At 45.6% G+C, this 25794-nt stretch overlaps 1 protein-coding gene across 2 annotated transcripts in view; it reads left to right on the plus strand.

The window, feature by feature from the left end:
• The window catches only part of PHIP (pleckstrin homology domain interacting protein), a 298049-nt gene that overhangs the window by 270181 nt on the left and 2074 nt on the right, over positions 1-25794 (plus strand). For both annotated transcript variants that reach the window (XM_069726464.1, XM_069726465.1), the window contains exons 36-39: positions 14742-14894; positions 15057-15220; positions 15337-15587; positions 25552-25713. In XM_069726464.1, the coding sequence (XP_069582565.1) occupies positions 14742-14894; positions 15057-15220; positions 15337-15587; positions 25552-25713 (730 nt within the window). The remainder of the gene's footprint in view (positions 1-14741; positions 14895-15056; positions 15221-15336; positions 15588-25551; positions 25714-25794) is intronic.

A 25794-nucleotide genomic window follows, 5' to 3' on the forward strand; every position in this document is an offset into this window, starting at 1 on the left:
TGGAAAACTCGCCACACGCAAAACTTGCACACGCGGAAAAATTGCCACATGCACAAAATTTGCAACACATGCAAAAGTTGCCTCACACAAAACTTGCACATACTCAAAAGGCACCAGACATAAAACTCACCACGTGCAAAACTCGCCATGCGCAAAACTTGCTGCACACAACTTGCTACACTAACCTGTCACATGCAACTCGACACACAAAAAGTTGCTACACGCATGTTGCCACACAAAACTCATCTCACAAGTCGCTACATGCATGTCGCCACACACAACTCAACACACACAACTTGACAGACGAAACTCGCCCTAAAACACACACAAGTCTGGTATTAGCCTTCAAAAATAAAAATCTGATTAATAAGCAGACAAACTACAAGAGCAACAAATGTACCATATAGGAAATACAGCAGCTGTCAGTCACATGACCTGTCTATTATGTGTATGTGTGAGCTAATATATACTGCCAGGGGGAGGGCTTCCTGTTGGCTGGGGATTTATCAGGCTGCCAATTTATCTTACAAATACTGAGGTAAAAATACTGAGCAAATAACGTGTTAACGAGGTCTAATACAGGAGATCACACAGGTATATACTATATACAGGGGAGATGACACAGATATATACTATATACAGGGGAGATGACACAGATATATACTATATACAGGAGAGATGACACACAGGTATATACTATATACAGGAGGAGATGACATACAGGTATGTACTATATACAGGAGGAGATGACACACAGGTATATACTATATACAGGAGCAGATTACCTACAGGTATATACTATATACAGGAGGAGATGACATACAGGTATATACTATATATAGAAGATGACATACAGGTATATACTATATACAGGAGGAGATGACACACAGATATATACTATATACAGGGGAGATGACACACAGGTATATACTATATATAGAAGGAGATGACATACAGGTACAGTGGGGCAAAAAAGTATTTAGTCAGTCAGCAATAGTGCAAGTTCCACCACTTAAAAAGATGAGAGGCGTCTGTAATTTACATCATAGGTAGACCTCAACTATGGGAGACAAACTGAGAAAAAAAAATCCAGAAAATCACATTGTCTGTTTTTTTATCATTTTATTTGCATATTATGGTGGAAAATAAGTATTTGGTCAGAAAGAAAATTTCATCTCAATACTTTGTAATAAATCCTTTGTTGGCAATGACAGAGGTGAAACGTTTTCTGTAAGTCTTCACAAGGTTGCCACACACTGTTATTGGTATGTTGGCCCATTCCTCCATGCAGATCTCCTCTAGAGCAGTGATGTTTTTGGCTTTTCGCTTGGCAACACGGACTTTCAACTCCCTCCAAAGGTTTTCTATAGGGTTGAGATCTTGAGACTGGCTAGGTCACTCCAGGACCTTGAAATGCTTCTTACGAAGCCACTCCTTCGTTGCCATGGCGGTGTGCTTTGGATCATTGTCATGTTGAAAGACCCAGCCACGTTTCATCTTCAATGCCCTTGCTGATGGAAGGAGGTTTGCACTCAAAATCTCACGATACATGGCCCCATTCATTCTTTCATGTACCCGGATCAGTCGTCCTGGCCCCTTTGCAGAGAAAAAGCCCCAAAACATGATGTTTCCACCACCATGCTTTACAGTAGGTATGGTGTTTGATGGATGCAACTCAGTATTCTTTTTCCTCCAAACACGACAAGTTGTGTTTCTACCAAACAGTTCCAGTTTGGTTTCATCAGACCATAGGACATTCTCCCAAAACTCCTCTGGATCATCCAAATGCTCTCTAGCAAACTTCAGACGGGTCCGGACATGTACTGGCTTAAGCAGTGGGACACGTCTGGCACTGCAGGATCTGAGTCCATGGTGGCGTAGTGTGTTACTTATGGTAGGCCTTGTTACATTGGTCCCAGCTCTCTGCAGCTCATTCACTAGGTCCCCCCGTGTGGTTCTGGGATTTTTGCTCACCGTTCTTGTGATCATTCTGACCCCACGGGGTGGGATTTTGCGTGGAGCCCCAGATCAAGGGAGATTATCAGTGGTCTTGTATGTCTTCCATTTTCTAATTATTGCTCCCACTGTTGATTTCTTCACTCCAAGCTGGTTGGCTATTGCAGATTCAGTCTTCCCAGCCTGGTGCAGGGCTACAATTTTGTTTCTGGTGTCCTTTGACAGCTCTTTGGTCTTCACCATAGTGGAGTTTGGAGTCAGACTGTTTGAGGGTGTGCACAGGTGTCTTTTTATACTGATAACAAGTTTAAACAGGTGCCATTACTACAGGTAATGAGTGGAGGAAAGAGGAGACTCTTAAAGAAGAAGTTACAGGTCTGTGAGAGCCAGAAATCTTGATTGTTTGTTTCTGATCAAATACTTATTTTCCACCATAATATGCAAATAAATTGTTAAAAAAACAGACAATGTGATTTTCTGGATTTTTTTTTTCTCAGTTTGTCTCCCATAGTTGAGGTCTACCTATGATGTAAATTACAGACGCCTCTCATCTTTTTAAGTGGTGGAACGTGCACTATTGCTGACTGACTAAATACTTTTTTGCCCCACTGTATATACTATATATATGAGGAGATGACATACAGGTATTTACTATATATAGGAGGAGATGACATACAGGTATATACTATATACAGGGGAGATGACACACAGCAGGTATATACTATATACAGGAGATGACATACAGGTGTATACTATATATAAGGGAGATGACAAACATGTATATACTGAGGTGAAAATGAAAAGGTGTGAGTGCAAAATGAGAGGAGTGAGGGAAAATAGTGTAGTGATCGGAAAATGACAGATGTGAGGTCGAAATGACAAGTGTTAGGCGGGAATGAGGAGTGAGGGAGAAAATGAGAGGTGTGAGGGAGAAAATGAGATGTGAGGGGGAAAATTAAAGATGTGATTGGGAAAATGAGAGGAGTGATGGGAAAATAAGAGAAGTGACGTGCTATAACTAACCACAGATATTTACTATGCCCAGGCAACGCCGGGCTCTTCAGCTAGTCTAATATATAAAGCTGAATGTGTGTGTGTATGTGTGTATGTCCGGGATTGGCATCTGTACCGTCGCTGCTACAGCCACAAAATTTTGCACAGTCACACGTCTGGACCCCGAGAGCGTCATAGGCTATGTTGTGAGGCGAAATTTTAACCCCGCGCTTTCCAATTCACCAAACAATTTTGCCCCTATCTACATAATGGGGAAAAAGTGAAAGGAAAAGTGTTGGAGGCGTCGCAGCTACAGCCACAAAATTTTGCACAGTCACACGTCTGGACCCTGAGAGTGTCATAGGCTATGTTGTAAGGTGAAATTTTAACCCCGCGCTTTCCAATTCACCAAACAATTTTGCCCCTATCTACATAATGGGGAAAAAGTGAAAGGAAAAGTATTGGAGGCAAATTGACAGCTGCCAGATGTGAAAAAGGGGGACTTAAAGAATGAGAGCGATGCCGCCAAAGAGTATATACCGTACAGTTGCTAAGGTGGGGCCCCGACATGGGATACTCACCACACGCGGGGATATGAACACACACCCAAAATGCACCACACACTACCATGTGCTTGAAAACATATACCACCCTCAGCACACATTTCACCACACATACACCAACCTCGCCATATAAAAGTCGAAACACAAAAATCGCCGCTCAAAACTCGCCACGCGCAAAACTCGCCACATGCAAAACTAGGCTCACGCTAAACTCGCCAAACGTGCAAAACTCACCTCATGGAAAACTCGCCACACGCAAAACTTGTACACGCGGAAAAATTGCCACATGCACAAAAAATTTGCAACACATGTAAAAGTTGCCTCACACAAAACTTGCACATACTCAAAACGCACCACACATAAAGCTTGCCACGCGCAAAACTCGCCATGCGCAAAACTTGCTGCACACAACTTGCTACACTAACCTGTCACATGCAACTCAACACACAAAAAGTTGCTAAACGCATGTTGCCACACAAAACTCATCTCACAAGTCGCTACATGCATGTCGCCACACACAACTCAACACACACAACTTGACAGACGAAACTCGCCCTAAAACACACACAAGTCTGGTATTAGCCTTCAAAAATAAAAATCTGATTAATAAGCAGACAAACTACAAGAGCAACAAATGTACCATATAGGAAATACAGCAGCTGTCAGTCACATGACCTGTCTATTATGTGTATGTGTGAGCTAATATATACTGCCAGGGGGAGGGCTTCCTGTTGGCTGGGGATTTATCAGGCTGCCAATTTATCTTACAAATACTGAGGTAAAAATACTGAGCAAATAACGTGTTAACGAGGTCTAATACAGGAGATCACACAGGTATATACTATATACAGGGGAGATGACACAGATATATACTATATACAGGGGAGATGACACAGATATATACTATATACAGGAGAGATGACACACAGGTATATACTATATACAGGAGGAGATGACATACAGGTATGTACTATATACAGGAGGAGATGACACACAGGTATATACTATATACAGGAGCAGATTACCTACAGGTATATACTATATACAGGAGGAGATGACATACAGGTATATACTATATATAGAAGATGACATACAGGTATATACTATATACAGGAGGAGATGACACACAGATATATACTATATACAGGGGAGATGACACACAGGTATATACTATATATAGAAGGAGATGACATACAGGTACAGTGGGGCAAAAAAGTATTTAGTCAGTCAGCAATAGTGCAAGTTCCACCACTTAAAAAGATGAGAGGCGTCTGTAATTTACATCATAGGTAGACCTCAACTATGGGAGACAAACTGAGAAAAAAAAATCCAGAAAATCACATTGTCTGTTTTTTTATCATTTTATTTGCATATTATGGTGGAAAATAAGTATTTGGTCAGAAAGAAAATTTCATCTCAATACTTTGTAATAAATCCTTTGTTGGCAATGACAGAGGTGAAACGTTTTCTGTAAGTCTTCACAAGGTTGCCACACACTGTTATTGGTATGTTGGCCCATTCCTCCATGCAGATCTCCTCTAGAGCAGTGATGTTTTTGGCTTTTCGCTTGGCAACACGGACTTTCAACTCCCTCCAAAGGTTTTCTATAGGGTTGAGATCTTGAGACTGGCTAGGTCACTCCAGGACCTTGAAATGCTTCTTACGAAGCCACTCCTTCGTTGCCATGGCGGTGTGCTTTGGATCATTGTCATGTTGAAAGACCCAGCCACGTTTCATCTTCAATGCCCTTGCTGATGGAAGGAGGTTTGCACTCAAAATCTCACGATACATGGCCCCATTCATTCTTTCATGTACCCGGATCAGTCGTCCTGGCCCCTTTGCAGAGAAACAGCCCCAAAACATGATGTTTCCACCACCATGCTTTACAGTAGGTATGGTGTTTGATGGATGCAACTCAGTATTCTTTTTCCTCCAAACACGACAAGTTGTGTTTCTACCAAACAGTTCCAGTTTGGTTTCATCAGACCATAGGACATTCTCCCAAAACTCCTCTGGATCATCCAAATGCTCTCTAGCAAACTTCAGACGGGTCCGGACATGTACTGGCTTAAGCAGTGGGACACGTCTGGCACTGCAGGATCTGAGTCCATGGTGGCGTAGTGTGTTACTTATGGTAGGCCTTGTTACATTGGTCCCAGCTCTCTGCAGCTCATTCACTAGGTCCCCCCGTGTGGTTCTGGGATTTTTGCTCACCGTTCTTGTGATCATTCTGACCCCACGGGGTGGGATTTTGCGTGGAGCCCCAGATCAAGGGAGATTATCAGTGGTCTTGTATGTCTTCCATTTTCTAATTATTGCTCCCACTGTTGATTTCTTCACTCCAAGCTGGTTGGCTATTGCAGATTCAGTCTTCCCAGCCTGGTGCAGGGCTACAATTTTGTTTCTGGTGTCCTTTGACAGCTCTTTGGTCTTCACCATAGTGGAGTTTGGAGTCAGACTGTTTGAGGGTGTGCACAGGTGTCTTTTTATACTGATAACAAGTTTAAACAGGTGCCATTACTACAGGTAATGAGTGGAGGAAAGAGGAGACTCTTAAAGAAGAAGTTACAGGTCTGTGAGAGCCAGAAATCTTGATTGTTTGTTTCTGATCAAATACTTATTTTCCACCATAATATGCAAATAAATTGTTAAAAAAACAGACAATGTGATTTTCTGGATTTTTTTTTTCTCAGTTTGTCTCCCATAGTTGAGGTCTACCTATGATGTAAATTACAGACGCCTCTCATCTTTTTAAGTGGTGGAACTTGCACTATTGCTGACTGACTAAATACTTTTTTGCCCCACTGTATATACTATATATATGAGGAGATGACATACAGGTATTTACTATATATAGGAGGAGATGACATACAGGTATATACTATATACAGGGGAGATGACACACAGCAGGTATATACTATATACAGGAGATGACATACAGGTGTATACTATATATAAGGGAGATGACAAACATGTATATACTGAGGTGAAAATGAAAAGGTGTGAGTGCAAAATGAGAGGAGTGAGGGAAAATAGTGTAGTGATCGGAAAATGACAGATGTGAGGTCGAAATGACAAGTGTTAGGCGGGAATGAGGAGTGAGGGAGAAAATGAGAGGTGTGAGGGAGAAAATGAGATGTGAGGGGGAAAATTAAAGATGTGATTGGGAAAATGAGAGGAGTGATGGGAAAATAAGAGAAGTGACGTGCTATAACTAACCACAGATATTTACTATGCCCAGGCAACGCCGGGCTCTTCAGCTAGTCTAATATATAAAGCTGAATGTGTGTATGTGTGTGTGTATGTGTGTATGTCCGGGATTGGCATCTGTACCGTCGCTGCTACAGCCACAAAATTTTGCACAGTCACACGTCTGGACCCCGAGAGCGTCATAGGCTATGTTGTGAGGCGAAATTTTAACCCCGCGCTTTCCAATTCACCAAACAATTTTGCCCCTATCTACATAATGGGGAAAAAGTGAAAGGAAAAGTGTTGGAGGCGTCGCAGCTACAGCCACAAAATTTTGCACAGTCACACGTCTGGACCCTGAGAGTGTCATAGGCTATGTTGTAAGGTGAAATTTTAACCCCGCGCTTTCCAATTCACCAAACAATTTTGCCCCTATCTACATAATGGGGAAAAAGTGAAAGGAAAAGTATTGGAGGCAAATTGACAGCTGCCAGATGTGAAAAAGGGGGACTTAAAGAATGAGAGCGATGCCGCCAAAGAGTATATACCGTACAGTTGCTAAGGTGGGGCCCCGACATGGGATACTCGCCACACGCGGGGATATGAACACACACCCAAAATGCACCACACACTACCATGTGCTTGAAAACATATACCACCCTCAGCACACATTTCACCACACATACACCAACCTCGCCATATAAAAGTCGAAACACAAAAATCGCCGCTCAAAACTCGCCACGCGCAAAACTCGCCACATGCAAAACTAGGCTCACGCTAAACTCGCCAAACGTGCAAAACTCACCTCATGGAAAACTCGCCACACGCAAAACTTGTACACGCGGAAAAATTGCCACATGCACAAAAAATTTGCAACACATGTAAAAGTTGCCTCACACAAAACTTGCACATACTCAAAACGCACCACACATAAAGCTTGCCACGCGCAAAACTCGCCATGCGCAAAACTTGCTGCACACAACTTGCTACACTAACCTGTCACATGCAACTCAACACACAAAAAGTTGCTAAACGCATGTCGCCACACAACTCATCTCACAAAATTCGCTACATGCATATAGCCACATGCAACTCAACACACACAACTTGACACATGAAACTCGCTCTAAAACACACACAAGTCTGGTATTATCCTTCAAAAATAAAAATCTGATTAATAAGCAAACAAACTACAAGAGCAACAAATGTACCATATAGGAAATACGGCAGCTGTCAGTCACATGACCTGTCTATTATGTGTATGTGTGAGCTAATATATACTGCCAGGGGGGAGGGCTTCCTGTTGACTGGGGATTTATCAGGCTGCCAATTTAGCTTACAAATACTGAGGTAAAAATACTGACCAAATAACGTGTGAACGCGGTATAGGTATATAGAGGAGGAGATGACATACAGCAGGTATATACTATATACAGTGGAGATGACATACAGGTATATACTATATATAGGAGGAGATGACATACAGGTATATAGTATTCTTGTAGATTGTGAGCCTTCGCGGGCAGGGTCCTCATTCCTCCTGTACCAGTTATGACTTGTATTGTTTAAGATTATTGTACTTGTTTTCATTATGTATACCCCTCCTCACATGTAAAGCGCCATGGAATAAATGGCGCTATAACAATAAATAATAATAACAATATAATAATAATTTTTATTTATATAGCGCCAACATATTCCGCAGCGCTTTACAAATTATAGAGGGGACTTGTACAGACAATAGACATTACAGCATAACAGAAATCACAGTTCAAAACAGATACCAGGAGGAATGAGGGCCCTGCTCGCAAGCTTACAATCTATGGAAGAGACGACATAGAGGTGTGTGTGTGTATATATATATATATATATATATATACATATATATATATATACAGGAGGAGATGACACACAGCAGGTATATACTATTTACAGGGGAGATGACATACAGGTACATACTATATACAAGAGAAGACATAGGTGTATACTATATATAAGGGAGATGACAAACATATATATACTGAGGTGAAAATGAGGGGTGTGAGGTGAAAATGAAAAGGTGTGAGTGCAAAATGAGAGGAGTGAGGAAAATAGTGAAGTGATCGGAAAATGACAGATGTGAGGTCGAAATGACAAGTGTTAGAGGGAAATGAGAGGTGTAAGGGAGAAAATGAGAGGCATGATGGGAAAATAAGAGACGTGAGGTGCTATAACTAACCACTGATATTTACTATGCCCAGGCAGTGTGCCTGTAACTGGAGGAAGATAAAATATTTCAGCAAAATGGCAATAATATGGAAAAATTATACCTCTCAAAATGTGGTGACGCAAAAACTATTTTTTGCAATAAAAAGTGTCTTTTAGTGTGTGACAGCTGCAAAACATAAAAACCCGCTATAAAAAACAGCTATAAATTGTAAATCAAACCCCCCTTTATAACCCCCTTAGTTAGACAAAAATAATGAAATTAAAAAAATGTATTTCAATTTTCCCGTTCGGGTTGGGGCTAGTCGGGGTTAGGGTTTGTATTACGGTTGGGTTAGGGGTGTGATTAAGGTTAGGGGTTTGTTGGGGTTGGGATTAGGGGTGTGTTGGGGTTAGGGTTGGAGTTAGAATTGGGGGGTTTCCACTGTTTAGGCACATCAGGGGCTCTCTGCAAATGCAACGTGAAGCCTTCAGACCATTCCATCAAAGTCTGCATTCCAAAACACCACTTCTTCCCTTCTGAGCCCTGACGTGCACCCAAACAGTGGTTTACCCCCGCATATGGGATATCCGCGTACTCAGGACAAATTGGACAACTTTTGCGGTCCAATTTCTCCGTTACCCTTGGTAAAATAAAAATTTGGGGATAAAAAATCATTTTTGTGGGGAAAAAAGATTTTTTTTATTTTGACAGCTCTGCATTAACTTTAGTGAAACACTTGGGGATTCAAAGTTCTCACAACACGTCTAGATATGTTCCATGGGGGGTCTAGTTTCCAATATGGGGTCACTTGTGGGGGGTTTCTACTGTTTAGGTTATTATTATTATTATTATTATTATACATTTTTATAGCGCCATTTATTCCATGGCGCTTTACATGTGAATACGGGGCAAATATAGACAATTACATTAAACATGAGCAGATAACAAGGCACACGAGTACATAAGGAGGGAGGACCCTGCCCGCGAGGGCTCACAGTCTGCAGGGGGTGGGTGAGGATACACTAGGAGAGGGAAGAGCTGGCTGTGCGGCTGTTCAGTAGGTTGAGGATCACTGCAGGCTGTAGGCTTGTCGGAAGAGATGAGTCTTCAGGTTTTTTTTGAAGGTTTCTATGGTAGGCGCAAGTCTGATGTGTTGGGGTAGAGAGTTCCAGAGTATGGGGGAAGCACGGGAGAAGTCTTGGATGCGGTTATGGGAAGAAGAGATGAGAGGGGAGTAGAGAAGGAGGTCTTGGGAGGATCGGAGGTCGCGTGTAGGTAGGTACCGGGAGACCATGTCACAGATGTATGGAGGAGACAGGTTGTGGATGGCTTTGTATGTCAGTGTGAGGGTTTTGAACTGGAGTCTCTGGGCGATAGGAAGCCAGTGAAGGGCTTGACACAGGGGAGAGGCTGGGGAATAGCGGGGGGACAGGTGGATTAGTCGGGCAGCAGAGTGTAGGATGGATTGGAGTGGTGCCAGAGTGCTAGAGGGGAGTCCAGAGAGTAGGAGGTTGCAGTAGTCGAGGCGGGAGATGATAAGGGCATGCACTAGCGTTTTTGCAGTGTTGCGGTCAAGGAAAGCACGGATCCGGGAAATATTTTTGAGTTTGAGACGACAGGAGGAGGCAAGGGCTTGGATATGTGGCTTGAAAGAGAGGGCAGAGTCGAGGATCACCCCGAGGCACCGGGCGTGTGGGACTGGGGATAGTGAGCAGCCATTGACATTGATGGATAGATGTGGTGGAGGGGTAGAGTGAGATGGGGGAAAGATGATGAATTCTGTTTTGTCCATGTTCAGTTGTAGAAAGCGAGCAGAAAAGAAGGCTGAAATGGCAGACAGACAGTGCGGGATTTTGGTAAGCAAGGAGGAGAGGTCAGGTCCGGAGAGGTAGATCTGCGTGTCGTCGGCGTAGAGATGGTACTGCATACCGTGGGATTCTATGAGCTGTCCCAGGCCGAAAGTGTAGATGGAGAAGAGTAGGGGTCCTAGAACAGAGCCTTGAGGAACACCGACTGACAAGGGGCGAAGTGAGGAGGTGGTGTGGGGGAGGGAGACACTGAATGTTCGGTCTGTCAGATATGACGAGATCCAGGAAAGGGCCAAGTCTGTGATGCCAAGGGATGAGAGGATTTGTAGCAAAAGGGAGTGGTCAACAGTGTCAAAGGCAGAAGACAAGTCCAGGAGAAGGAGGACAGAGTAGTGTCGCTTGCTCCTGGCAGTTAGGTCATTGGTGACTTTAGTTAGGGCAGTTTCAGTTGAGTGATGGGAACCGAAGCCTGATTGTAACCGATCAAAGAGGGAGCAGGAGGAGAAGTGGGAGGACCGTTCAAGATGGACGTGTTGCTCCAGCAATTTGGAGGCATAAGGGAGAAGAGATATTGGGCGATAGCTAGACACAGAGGATGGGTCGAGGGAGGGCTTTTTGAGGATGTGTGTGATCTTGGCATGCTTGAAGGATGAGGGAAAGACACCTGTTGTGAGTGAGAGGTTGAAGAGGTGCGTTAGGGTTGGGATGAAGACCGTGGAAAGGTTAGGGATGAGGTGGGATGGGAGCGGGTCAAGCGTGCAGGTGGTGAGGTGTGATCTTGACAGGAGGGTGGAGAGCTGATCTTCTGTCATGGTGGAGAAGCTGGTTTTGGAGGAGCAGGGTTGAGCAGCTAAGAGGGGCAGTGGGCGCTGTGGGCCAAAGCTTTCTCTGATCGTATTGATCTTCTGTTTAAAGAAAGAGGCGAAGTCATCAGCAGAAATGAGGGGGGAGGGAGGAGGTGCGGGGGGACGGAGTAGAGAATTGAAAGTGTTGAAAAGCTGTTTAGGGTTGTGAGACAGGGAGGATATGAGGGATGAGAAGTAAGTTTGTTTTGCGGCAGTGAGCGCAGACTTGAAGCTGGCGAGGGACTGCTTGTATGCAGTGAAGTGGTCGGCAGAGTGGGATCGCTTCCATCTCCGCTCAGCAATCCTGGAAGCCCGTCTCAATTCTTTGGTCAGGCTGGTCAGCCAGGGCTGCCTGTTAATTGTACGAGTTTTACTATGCATGAGTGGGGCGGCCGAATCGAGTGTTGTTGTTATTGTGGTGTTATAAAAAGTGGCAGCAGCATCTGTGTCATGAAGGGAAGCTATGTCTGTGAGAGGGAGAAGGGACTCAGAGAGTGATTGTAAGTTGAGATGTTTGAGATTTCTGCGAGGGTGAGTGAGTTTGTGGAGTGGGGGTTGCACACTAGGAGAGGAGAGGGACGAGAATGTCAGTAGGTTGTGGTCAGACAGGGGGAGGGGTGTGTTAGTGAGATTAGTAAGGGAGCAGAGGCGGGTGAAGATGAGGTCCAGCGTGTGGCCATCTTTGTGAGTGGCCTCAGAGGACCATTGAGTGAGGCCAAAGGAGGCAGTCAGCGATAAAAGTTTAGAAGTAGCTGAGGTGAAAGTGTCAATGGGGACATTGAAATCACCCATGATGATAGTGGGGATGTCAACAGAGAGGAAATGAAGTAGCCAGGTGGTGAAGTGGTCGAGAAAGGTGGAGATGGCTAGTTCTGGGGGGCGGTAGATGACAGCCAGCTGGAGGTTGGAGGGGGAATAGATGCGGACAGAGTGCACCTCAAACGAGGGAAGAGTAGCGGAGGGTGGTAGCGGGATTGGAGTGAAGGAGCAGGTGTCGGACAGGAGCAAGCCAACTCCTCCACCGCGTTTGTTGCTGGGGCGAGGGGTGTGAGAGAGGTGGAATCCGCCATAGGAGAGCGCAGCTGGAGAGGCCGAGTCAGAGGGGGTGAGCCAGGTTTCAGTGAGGCCGAGGAAGGAGAGTTTGTTGGTGATGAAGAGGTCATGGATAAATGTCAGTTTGTTGCAGATGGAGCGTGCGTTCCATAGTGCTCCAAGTAGGGGGAGCTGGGGAGTGGGGGCTGGATGAATGGGTATGAGGTTGTCGTGGTTGGGAAAACATGCGGAGGATCGTGGCAGGGGGTTAGAAACGAGTGTGGGGATGAATTGAGGAGGGCCGGGATTTGGGGATATGTCACCAGCAATGAGGAGTAACAGACAGATCATTAGAAGGTGGGAGCAGGATAGGACATGATGCGGCCGTGTGTGTCTGGAGAAAAAGGATTGTATGTGGAGGAACAGTTCTGAGGAGAAGGTGAGATGGCTGGGGAGTATGGAGGAAGAAATGACTAGTTCCTTACTAGGAGGAGGGATTGCAGGAGATTGTAAGAAGGAAAGTAGTATGGGGGTGAAAGAGAAAAGAAACCGAAACATTGTAGTGGTTGGTGTTCTGTTACCTTCCAGTCAATTCCAGTCCAATTCAGTCTAATTCAGAATCATAATTAAAAAGATGTAATTCAGTCTAATTCAGAATCATAATTAAAAAGATGTAATTCAGTCTAATTCAGAATCATAATTAAAAAGATGTAATTTAAAAGATGGAAGTTAAAAGATGATTTGCAGCAGACTGAGTCTATAGCAGACTCCTGCATGTGAATATATCCCCAGTTAAGGGCAATCAGGTGTGAATGAGGGGGTGGCTGGGTATGGGAGACCAGATGTAGAGAGTTAAGCAAAGGTCATAAAGTGAGGGAGGGGTAAGACTGACCACTCAAAGAGATGCCAGGATCACACAATGGGATACATGAAAACAGGTCATGGAAACAAGCTCATAGGTGAGAAAGCATACTAAAAGGATTATATGTGCTGCACCAAGACACTCAGATCCATCTGAGGTACATCAGGGGCTCTGCAAACGCAACGTGACGCCCGCAGACCATTCCATCAAAGTCTGTATTCCAAAACGGCGCTCCTTCCCTTCCGAGCTCTGCCATGCGCCCAAACGGTGGCTCCCCAACGGAGACGTTGCTCTTACAAATCATATCGGCTCAGTGGATAGCACTGCAGCCTTGCAGCGCTGGGGTCCTGGGTTCTAATCCCACCTTGGACACCATCTGCAAGGAGTTTGTATCTTCTCCCCATGTTTGCATGGATTTCCTCCGGGCACTCCGGTTTCCTCCCACATTCCATCGGGGACAGTGATGATAATGTGTGCAAAACTGTAAAGCGCTGCAGAATATGTTAGCGCTATATAAAAATAAAGATTATTATATCAATCATGCCTTTTGAGGGTGGAGGGGGTGCATGCTTACCAGGGTTTTGGAGTTGGAGCCAATTTTTGTGGAGTCGGTGTCATGGAAATTGAGGAGTCTGAGGCATGGCTTACCGACTCCACAGCCCTGCTGCTTACAAAATCAGAGGGAGGATTAGCCTGGGTGAATCAATGCCCTGCTGGGCTAGAATTCACAAATTTGCAAAATGCAATTGTCGACTAAGGCATTGATTCATCAAAGCAATTTTGATAGCATTCTGGTATAAATTATGTTGGAAAGTCACAACATTTTGGAGCAATTCAGAGTTGTGCGAAAAATTTGGCGACTTTTTGGCTTTTTCATGCCAGTTTCTCCCAGCTTTGCTAAAATGGGCAGAACTTGGGCGGTACAGGGGAGTGACGCCACAGCTAGTCTTGTCCTGCTATAAGATTTCTGGTTTGTCAGACGTGTTCCTCTTAACGAATCACGAGTGTCTGACTCCACTACGCTCCTTCATCAAGACCAGCAAGACTATTGCCAGTCTTGATGATTCTGGCCCAATGACCAAACACCTTGTGTAATCCCTCTACATGTATAAGGAAGCTGTACTGTACTTGACGCAGTCTGGACACTACTGATGATGTATAAATCTGCATTAAATGGATTACACTGGGATTCTTGGATCTCAAGACCTTTCTGAATGTAGAAAAAAATCTTGGTACATTTTTCAGGTAAATATTATGATATTGTTTTTTGTGATTTTCATTTTTTTTTTTTGTCCCTCTTCTTAGGACTATCGAGATATTATTGACACTCCAATGGATTTTGAAACCGTTAAACAGAAATTAGATGCTGGCAGTTACGATTCTCCAACTGAACTTTGCAAAGATGTAAGGTTGATTTTCAGCAACTCAAAGGCTTATACTCCAAGCAAGAGATCAAAGGTGAGCATGATTTTCATATATATTTCAGATTTGCACATTCTATCCCTATATAACCATACGAAGACATTTCTAGCTGGATAACCATGATTGTCATTGGTAACATACCAAGATTTATTGTAATCATGCATGCCACTTTTAATAAATTCATTTTATCCCCTTTAGATATACAGCATGAGTTTGCGTCTCTCTGCTTTCTTTGAAGAGCGTGCCAGTACTATACTATCCGACTATCAAGCAGCCATCAAATTCCATCAACGGAACACAATAACTAGGCATAAAAAGAAAAGGAATCGAAGCAGCTCTTCTAATAGTAGTGCAGCATCAAGGTAGGCCAGAGAACTTACTTAGTCGTCAGATTTGCTTTTTATAAAGTGACTTTTAGAAGTACATGATCTTGTTTGACATTGTATTGCATTTGGTTTTAAATGTATATCTTTTTTAGTCCTGAAAGGAAAAGAAAATATGTACGACATCAGCAAAAACAAGAAAGCACAGTGGCAGCACCTTCACGATCCATTCCACAGAAAGTAACTGCCCAGATAAATGGAAAGGGAGTAGAATCAAATACTATGGCACGGACAAGGAGCTACAAGCGTCACATAGAGCCTGCTTCTCCTAGTCAACCATCCACCTCTTCTACACCTAAAATTCTGGCTTTGAAACATAATAATACTGCCACTCCAGGAAAAACAGGTACACCTGTAAACTGGTATTAGATTTCTCTCCAGAATCTTAAGTCTTTTTTTTCCATGAGGGTAGTTTGATGTATTTTTTGTTTATATCTTCAGGTTTATGCTTCTTAAAGTGGTAGACACTCGAACAAAGTACATTTTAATTAATATAACTTGGAATAATAATTTCCACAGGATGTGTGAAAAATCTTATAAATGTACTCCTGTTACGTAATGTTTACTTTGCTTTGTCTGGCCATGCAGAGCTGCTTCAGTTTGTGATTAGAGACGAGCGAATTTGATCAGGTTCCTGCTTATTCGGCAAGCTATAGTGCTTACTGAATAAGCTGCAGAGGGAACCCGGCTTCCTGGATCGCTGATCAGCCATTCAGCTTCGCAGCTGCATGTGTCGCGGCTGTGTCAGTCACCGCACATACATGGAGAGCCTGTATGTTTGGCTCTCCATGCATGTGTTGTGACTTTGACACATGCAGCTGTGGCACCGAACAGCTGATCAATCAGCGCTCTCCATGTCCGGGTTCCCTCTGCAGCTTATTCGGTAAGCGCTATAGCTTGCCGAATAAGCAGGAACCTGATCAAAGTCACTCATCTCTATTCGTGATCTGCATATACCAGGGCTCCTGACTAGAGGAGTAAGCATATGCGATTATACAGACAACACACCAGGAGCTCGCATCTGCTTCTTTCTGTGAGGTAACACATTTCCTTGCCTGTTTTACCACAGGAGTCGGTAACCTATGAGCTCAGTGACTCCTGGATCTCCCACTTCACTGGTTTTATTTGATGATCTCACAAGACTGGAAGCGGAAACACTTGCTTCTGTGATAAAACGGGCAGGAATATGTCTTGCTTCACAGAAAGAAGCTGTGAGACCCTACTGGGTCTCCTGTATACTTTATCCACTTCCTTCCCCAGAGCAACTTTGTATGGTCAGACATCTGAAATAAAACCGCACATATCCAGAGCACAATTATAAGACTATCTCAGTACAGGAATGTTTATTTTTCACAAATCAAATTGTGGAACTTATTATTTAAAATCTATTTATTAGGACACCCTTTATTTGTGGGATAATCCCCTGTATTCCTGCTACATGTCATACAGCCGCCAACTGTCTCTGACAGCAGAAATCTAACAGCATCAAACCAGAGTCACAACCTGACTGTAGAAAAGGATTTTCTGGACTGAGAAGAAAAGTCTGCAGTCACTCTAAATCTATGTCACTCTTCGTTGTAGGTGGGCGGTTATGTGACAGCATGTATACGATTTACATATTTGCGGTCTCTTGACGATCACTCTTTCCTCTGCTTGTGTCAATGTTTTAGTGGAGGAGAGTCTAGTCGTCAATGTATCGTGAGTATACAGATCAAATACATGGAGTCATGCGTTCGCAACGCAAAGGAACACGATTCAACAGTGACTGCGGACTTTTTTATTCTCAACCAGGGAAATATACATTTGGGCTGAAAAATCATTTTTGCAGTTGTTTTTCATCAAAAAATTGCTCTGTATACCTTCTATAGCCTCTGTTGCAGTGTCTTTTGCTGAGTGCAGAATGAGTTAAGTGGGAAAAGCCATCAGTCAGCGCTATGATGGTCTGATGGGGAAGTTTGGAACTCTTAAATCTGTTTTTTTTTTTTTTTTTTATAACTCCTCTCAACTTATTTATGATCACAGACAGGGAAACCAAGAATAATTAACCCCAAAGCTGGAAAAATCATACTGGTGGTGTTTCCATTCCAGCACCTATTGTACCCTACGATGCAATCCTGAGGGTACTAATGGACTTGGTCCGTCGCCACCATTTTGCTTCTCCAGTGACGTCAAGTCTGAAGCATTGCAGTATATTAATCAAACAATTACAAATTCAGGTTCCCCATGAGGCCTTAAAAAAAAAAATAATTTAAAAGTGTTTTCCTTTAGTTTAAACTAAATAAAAATAAGTTTGAATCACCTCCTTTCACCAAGTTGAAAATAAATAAAAAAAAAAAAAACAAAAGCATATTTGATATACCTGCATCAGAAGTCCAATCTATGAGAATATAAAATGTTTTAACCTATTATGAAAGCGTAAAGAAAGTAAAAATCAAAATTTCTAGTTTTCAGTCAATGCACATCTGCCAGAAATTGCAATCAAAATATTTTGTACCCCAAAATGGTATGATTTGGAAACTACAGATTAAAAAACATGTACTCGCACTACTAAATTGATTGAAAAATAAATGAGTCTCTGAAAATGGCGCTATGATATATACATATGTAATTTTTTTAAAACCACTAAGATAATAGAAAAAAAACAATCAATACTATAAAAATGAAACCTAAAAAACAGTGGCAGAATTGCATATTTATCTACCATTTCACCGAACGTGGAGGTTTTGTTCAGCACATTATATAGTAATGTAAATGGTCTAATTCAAAACAATTTTTTTTCGCGTTTAACGGAAAAATTAACAAAATTATGGCTGTTTGAAGAAGAGAAAAAAATATATTAAAGTGCAAAAATGAAAAATTGGCTTCAGTGGGAAGGGTTTAAAGGTACTGGAGATATATGAATGCACTGCTCCTCAACCCCCCTCCTCCTCCCCCCCTCAGAATTTCTGATTGGTATGGGAGATGGTGTTCCTCCTTGGTTGACAGTTCAGGCTAGCTCATTTTGCGACTGGTCTGAACTGTGCTCTGATGCTGTTATGTAGTGCAGTCATGCTTCTGTAGTGTCAGAACACACTGGCATTGCAGAGAGGTGGCTGGGATTAGGCGAGAGATCCCAGCCTCAAAGCAATGCTTGCAAACTCCATAGAAAATGGCTTATAAGCCTTGTGCATGTTCTATCTAGCAGTCATGGACGGCCCACTTGGCAATGACAAACCAATTATTCAAGGAGCTAGCCACATTTCAAATAGAAAAAAAATTGCAAAGTTGCTTTTTTCTCTATCGCCTTTCATTGGGGGACACAGGAACCATGGGTGTATGCTGCTGCCACTAAGAGGCTGACACTATGCAAATAAAAAAGTTAGCTCCTCCTCTGCAGTATACACCCTACCGACAGGAAGTAGGATATTCAGTTTAGCTTAGTGTCAGTAGGAGGTGGACACGGGTCTTTCATTAGACCCTTATCTACCTCAATGTGCGTCGTTTCTTTTCAGGTTTCCGGAGGGATACAGGGTGAACAGTCACAACTGTACTCCCACAATACGGACTATGAGTACGGCGTGTACTGCCACCCCGTATCCTCATAGATCCGACAGCAGGACCATGATCCTAGCACACCAGCGTGCTCAGAAGTCCGGTCCTGGCTCCGTCCCCCACCCACTCGCCTTCCAGAGCCTGTCGGTTGGAGGAGACGAGGACGTCCATCAGCTCCCTGGATGTCTCATTCCTCTTCAGGTTAGGATCGGCGTGGGAAGTTGAGGTGAGTATTTCCCATCCCATCCCATCCCAAATCTTTCAAGGGGGGTTCTTGTTAGGGCTCCCACATTACCTGGTCAACGCTTGCTCCCAGATTGCGCAGCACGGCCCGGGATTACTGTTCCCATGCAGCCCCCTTTGCCTTCTATTCCGGCACAGGGCCTTTACAGCCTGCCGCGCCGCTTCCTCCACTCTCCCCAGTGAGACGGCCCTGACTAGCTGTCCTGCCGTTCTTTCTGCGGCGCGCTTCCCCGGCGCCGCGGTTTTAATGGGGCCAGCGGCGCGCTTCCCCGGCGCCGCGGTTTTTAAAAGGGCCAGCGGCGCGCTTCCCCGGCGCCGCGGTTTTAATGGGGCCACACTTCTTTCTCCATTTCAAAAACCTGACCGGCACATCCAAACATAGACTAAGTGTGAACAGGTGCTGAACCCAGAGTCGCCAACTCGTATATAGCCAAGCAAACAAGGCAGCACACTGCAGCGCTAAAACATGTAAACTTGAAAACACGAAACTTGAACTGCATTACTGCACTAGAAATATGAAAAACGAGAGCGTTTAGCGCACAAAAATGGCCAATTTTATGTGTACCTGGTAGCCCCTTTACGGCATCTCTCTTATACCAGGTCCTAAACTTGCCTTACCTCGCTGAGAATAAACGTCTCCATCTGAATGGGTACATGTGAAACCTCTTCCTAGACTAAAATTCTCTCTCTGAGGAAGAGGTTTCACATGTACCCATTCAGATGGAGACGTTTATTCTCAGCGAGGTAAGGCAAGTTTAGGACCTGGTATAAGAGAGATGCCGTAAAGGGGCTACCAGGTACACATAAAATTGGCCATTTTTGTGCGCTAAACGCTCTCGTTTTTCATATTTCTAGTGCAGTAATGCAGTTCAAGTTTCGTGTTTTCAAGTTTACATGTTTTAGCGCTGCAGTGTGCTGCCTTGTTTACACTTCTTTCTCCAGCGCGACAGCCCTCCAGGCTGCCGCGCCGCTTCTCCCTGCGGCGCACTGCTCTGGCGCCACGGGTGTTTCATAGCAGCCGCTCCAGCGTGACAGCCTTGGCAGGCTGACGCGCTGTTTTTCTACCTTCGGCGCAGTGATCCGGCGCCGCGGCTCTCCTCCGGCGGTCGCTGGCCTGTAATTTAGGCCCCGGCTTCTGCCCGGGCCTACTTCCGGTGCCGCGCTCCGTCCACTTCCGCTTTCATCGGGCGGGCTTTCTCCCGCCCGACAATCTCTTTACTCCCTGCCCACCGGCGCCATCTTGGTGCTCCTGGGCCCATGATTTCTACGCCGACTGCTTAGCGCCACATCGCAGCAGGGCGCACGTTCCAGCGCCCTTTTCAGCGGTCTCCTTCTGCGGTTCATCCAGACTGCAGCCAGGTCCTTTTTTCTCCGGCGGGGTCCCCTGCATCCTCCTTAGGTTGCCATCTCATCGCTGGTGCCCTGGACCTGTGCCATGATGCCGGTCGCAGCTACAGCCAGGAGCAGTCTACAGGGCTCTACTATTACTGTGAGTAGCTCTGCTAAGCAGTCTATTACTTCCCTCTCCTGTTCCCCTAACCTTCGGGCATGGGTCTGCTCCCAGGCCTAATCCTATAAAAAGAGCGTTCCCGTCCTCCTGCTTCCTCTTGTCAGCTGCAGCAACTCCCTGTCCAGGAGTCCCTAACCCGGGTGAGGCCGAGACCCCTATCCCTGGGTGGGCTTTCCTTCTGTCTCAGTCTGGGGCGGACCTCACCAGGATGTCACGACCTTGGTATCCGTGCCTGTCCGCAATCGCTAGTGGGTCACAGGATTCTCCGTCCAGCCTTGTTCAACTTGGGCCACAAGAGATACAGAACAGAGGGATACAGGGTGAACAGTCACACCTGCAATCCCACATTATGGACTATGAGTACGGCGTGTACTGCCACCCCGTATCCTCATAGATCCGACAGCAGGACCATGATCCTAGCACACAAGCGTGCTTAGATGTTCGGTCCCAGCTCCATTCCCCACCCACTCGCCCTCCAGAGCCTGTTGGTTGGAGGAGACCAGGACGTCCACCATCAGCCCCATGGACGTCTGACACCTTTCTTTCCCACTCCATCTTGCCCTCCGGTCTGGACCGGTGAGATCCCTCTTCCTGATCCTCCTCTCTATCGAGAGAGAGACGGGCTTCCTCGGTCATGTTTGCAGAGGAAGTTTCAGACTTGGATAGCCTTATTGTTGCGATCAACCAGACCCTAAGCATCATGGATACCTCTACGGAACCCGCAGAATAGGCGTTTTTTCGTTTAGACGGTCAAACCACCTTCGAGGATCTTTGCCCCACACACACTGAATATGTGGTGGTACAGTCGAGGGGTTCAAGAGAGGCCTGGATGTCTTCCTGGAGCAGAACAATATTGTATCATACAATTATTAGGTTCTGTAGAAGGACGTAGATCTGGGGGTTTATTCTGACGGAATATAGGCTGAACTAGATGGACAAATGTCTTTTTTCGGCCTTACTAACTATGTTACTATGTTACTTGCCAGGAGAAATGCGAGCCATACCAGATGCTTGCAGATAGGGAAGCGTCTCGGCATCCTATATTCCTTCTCTCCTGAGCTCATCGCTAACTGGACTGATTCCTCGGCAGGAAGCGGGCAATTCTGGACTCGTCAGTTCCCAGACTGTCTACCAGCTTGGCACGGGTTCCAAGGATACTTTTATAGAACCGCTGGAAAAATCAGCCTTTTGTAACGGCTGCTTCTACTTTTGCCTCGGCCATTGCCTCTACCTGGGTCTCAAGGACCATAGATAGATGGACCAAACAGCCTTGTAAGAGCACCCCGCCTGGAGCTCCTCCGGGGGAGCTAGCCGACCTGACGGACCAGATTTCCTATGTAGGGAAATATTTGGTATCTGCCTCCCTAGATGCGCAGCTTGTGCAGCTCACGCATCGAGCATTATGGAGGCCATCCAACGGAATATTCGGCTCTACACACAGCCTCTTCCAGGGGACCTGTCTCTTTGGCTACATGAGGGAACAAATTATTAATGACGCCACGGGAGGCACGAGTTCCCTTTGTCCCTTCGCTGTTTTGCGGCGTCGGAAGATTCCTCTAGCTAACACAGACTGCGATCTCGTCTGGCTAGAGAAAAGGCTTCCTTTAAGCCTATCCCTTCCCGGTGTGCCCGCAACTCCCATGGTTGGTCCACCAGGCCTAGACCTGGCAGATCTTCTTCGGCATAATAACTCGTGCTAACGGCCCAGCGTTTCTTCCAGTTTGGGTGGGCATCTCCTGCCTTTTTCAGGGATGTTTGGCTGGCTTCGGTGGAGGACGCCTAGATCAGGGAGGTGGTATCCTCTGGATACAAGATAGGGTTCACTTAGCGGCCCGGAATCGCTTCTTTGAATCCCGCCCTCTAAAAATCCTCCTCTGATCTCAGGTTTCTTTGCGTCCATTACCTTCCTTCTTTGTTCGGAGGTTATTGTTTCCGTCCCACAGCAGGTACGCTTCCCAGGTTTCTATCCAAACCTGCTTGTAGTGCCGAAGAAGAGCGGCGCAGTTCGACCCTTTCTGTCTCTGAAGTTAGTGAACAGAAGGTTCCGCGTGCAGCATTTCAGGATGAAGTTCCTCTGTTCAGTCCTGGCTTCCATGGACCCACAGGAATTCCTGTGCTCCATGGATATCCAAGAGGCCTTGCTCCATGTCCTGATTTCCCTTGATGATCAGGGGCCTTAGTGCTCATTCCATACCTTGAAGTAATCCTCTACAAGCCTCTGCCCCTCTCTCAGGCCCTGAGGGTCTGACCATCGTCCTAGACTCCCTGTCCCGTTTCTGGTGGCTGGCCAACAGAACAAAGTCTTGTCTTGTTCCGAGTCAGCGTCTCGTCCTCTTAGGCATGTTGTTCGACACCGCCAGGGGTTTTTCTTCTTGAGAAGTGGGCAATTCTCCATACGGAGTTCGCTCTCTGCAGGGCCTTCCTTCTGTCAGCTACAACGGTCCTGTGATGCATAGTGACAGCTCCGTAAGCGTTCTCTTTTGCGCGGTTCCACTTGAGACCACTTCAGCAGGCCATCCTTCCTCAGTGGGACACGTCTGTGCTGTCTCTGGACCCTCCAATCCAACTTTCCATCCGATTCTAATAGCCTCTCAACTGGTGGCTGTCATCCCCTCTCATTCCTCATGTCCGGTCCTCCCCAAGGCAGGTGGTGACGACGGTCACCAGCCTTCCCAGCTGGGGTGCGTTTTCTCGCCATCTGTCATTGAAGGGGGTGTTGGTCGGAGCAATGGTCCTCTCCGCCGATCGACAACGTTGAGATAGGGGCCTTTCTTCTATCCCTGAGTCACTGGGAAAGGCTTCTCAGAGGTCTGCCAGTCAGAATCCAGACGTCCAATGCCTCGGCTGTGGCTTATGTCAATCGCCAGGGAGGGAATCCGTCTCTTGGCAATGGCGGAGGTATCCAGGATCCTCTGGGCAGAGGCGACGGTTTCGGCACTATCCGCAGTGCATATCCCCGGCGTGGACAACTAGGCCGCAGTGTTTTCTCTGCCGCGAGGGCTTTGCGGCAGGACAGGGGTCCCGACTCAGGAGGTCTTCCTTCAAATTTTCCTTGGATGAGGAACTCCGGACACGGATCTCCTGGTGGCCCGACTGCTTAGGAAGGGTCCACCGTTTTGTCCTCTTGTTGTGGATACCGATACCTTGACCATTCCTGGGTCGCCATTTGTACTTACCTTTCTGTTCCTCCCTCCCCTTTCTTCCCAGGCTGTTGAAGATCTATGCGGAGGGGGTGCCGGTCATTCTGACCGCACCAGATTGGCCCAGAAGGTTCTGGTTCGCTGAGATTGTTTATCTCCTCGCGGACTCTCACTGGAGGCCCCAGTCAGGTCAGATCTTCTGTACTAGGGACCCATCTGCCGCAGAGTTCTTGGTGTCTCAAGTTAACAGCTTTGCTGTTGAAACCTTCCTTTTTGGCCGTTCTCTCTAGGCGGGACTTGATGCTGGCCTTGCCCTTAGTTTTCTGAAGGGTCAGATAGCAACCCTTTCCATCCTTTTTCTGAAGTCACTTTTCAGAGGTCCTTCGCTACTGGCTATCACGGTACGAAGATTTATATCCGTCCCGTTCTCAGATCAGAACCTTTCTTCAGTAGCGCATGCAGCTCCCTCGTACCACACTTCCGTGGATCCCTGGGACCTCAGTTTTGTTCTGGAGGCTCAGTGGACTTTCCCCCTTGAGCCTCCCCATGAGCCTCACTGTCTGCTCTGTCCTGCAAGGTGGCTTTGCTGGTGGCCATCTCCACGCATCTCGGAGTTGGTGGCTCTCTCCTGTCGCCCCTTTCTTGGTTTTTCACCAGGATAGGGTAGTTTTACGGCCTTCGTCGCCTTTTCTTCCCAGGGTGGTGTCCTCCTTTTACTTGAATAAGATCGTCCTTCCCACCTTTGTCCTGCTCCGATCGATTCTCTGGGGCGTTCTCTGAACAGGCTAGACATGGTCAGGGCGGTGAGGATCTATTTGTCTAGGACCGCCTTCTTTAGGAAGACGGACTGTCTTTTTGTCATTCCAGACGGTACGCCAAGTGGCCTGCCGGCTTCCAAGGTTACGATTGTTCTCTGGATCAGACCTGCCATTCTGGAGGCTCACCGGATCAAGAACAGAGTGACTCCTCCCTCTGCTCCGGGCGGTGGGCGCCTCCTGGGCGGTACACCATGGGGCATCCGCCCTATATCTTTGCTAGGTGGCAACCTAGTGTTCCGGTCACTCCTTTGCCAAGGGGTTATAAGCTCCATACCTACGCTTCGGCAGTTGCCAGCCTAGGCGGAAGGATCTTGCAGGCGGCAGCGGTGATTCATCCGACCTGAATGGAGTTTTTCTGCTGTTCCCACCCCAGGGACTGCTTTGGGGACGTCCCATGGTTCCTGTGTCCCCCAATGAAAGGCGATAGAGAAAACAGGATTTTTGGTTGCTTACCGTAAAATCTGTTTCTAGGAGCCTTCATTGGGGGACACAGCACCCTCCCAAGTTGAACAGCTCTGTTTACTGTATACGTTTGAGTTCTTTGAACACTCTTTGAGTGTTTGAAACTGTTGATCTGTGAAGCGCCGTGGAATTTGTTGGCGCTATATAAAGTTTATTATTATTATATTATTATTCTTTCTCTTTTACACGTTGCTTCTCCTACTGCTTTCTCACTAACTGAATATCCTACTTCCTGTCGGTTGGGTGTATACTGCAGAGGAGGAGCTAACTTTTTTTATTTGCATAGTGTCAGCCTCCTAGTGGCAGCAGCATACACCCATGGTTCCTGTGTCCCCCAATGAAGGCTCCGAGAAACAGATTTTACGGTAAGCAACCAAAAATCCTGTTTGTTTTTTTTTAGCAAGCATTATGTATATTTACCCAACTTAGAAAACCCTTCTATGAGCACTTCCTTAGAGGTCAAAAGCCTTAGTCATGTCATATCCTTGTCTAGTCCTATGAAATTGTTACCACTAACCCATTTACATGCATTTTATCATTTTTATTCATTCAAAATTCCCTAAAGAGAGAAACTTGTCATTGACTGTGTGATTTATCCATTCTTAGTATCTGAAAACTCTACAAAACCTGCCAGAAGTCAGACTGCAGTCACCAGTGCTAGCCAGCCGACCAGCAGCCAGGCAGCAAAGAATGCTTTATCCAAGGACACTTTGGAGAAAGAGAAACCTTTGAAACGCAGGATGAAAGGACTGTCCAGTCCAATTCAAGGTTGGTAATAGCTTTCTTAAAATATAATTTGCCTGCTAGATTGGCTTTGAGATGATGATTAGAGTAGTAGTATTTTTTCTT

Source organism: Ranitomeya imitator, chromosome 5 (assembly GCF_032444005.1).
Source record: "Ranitomeya imitator isolate aRanImi1 chromosome 5, aRanImi1.pri, whole genome shotgun sequence".
Taxonomy (NCBI): Eukaryota; Metazoa; Chordata; class Amphibia; order Anura; family Dendrobatidae; genus Ranitomeya; species Ranitomeya imitator.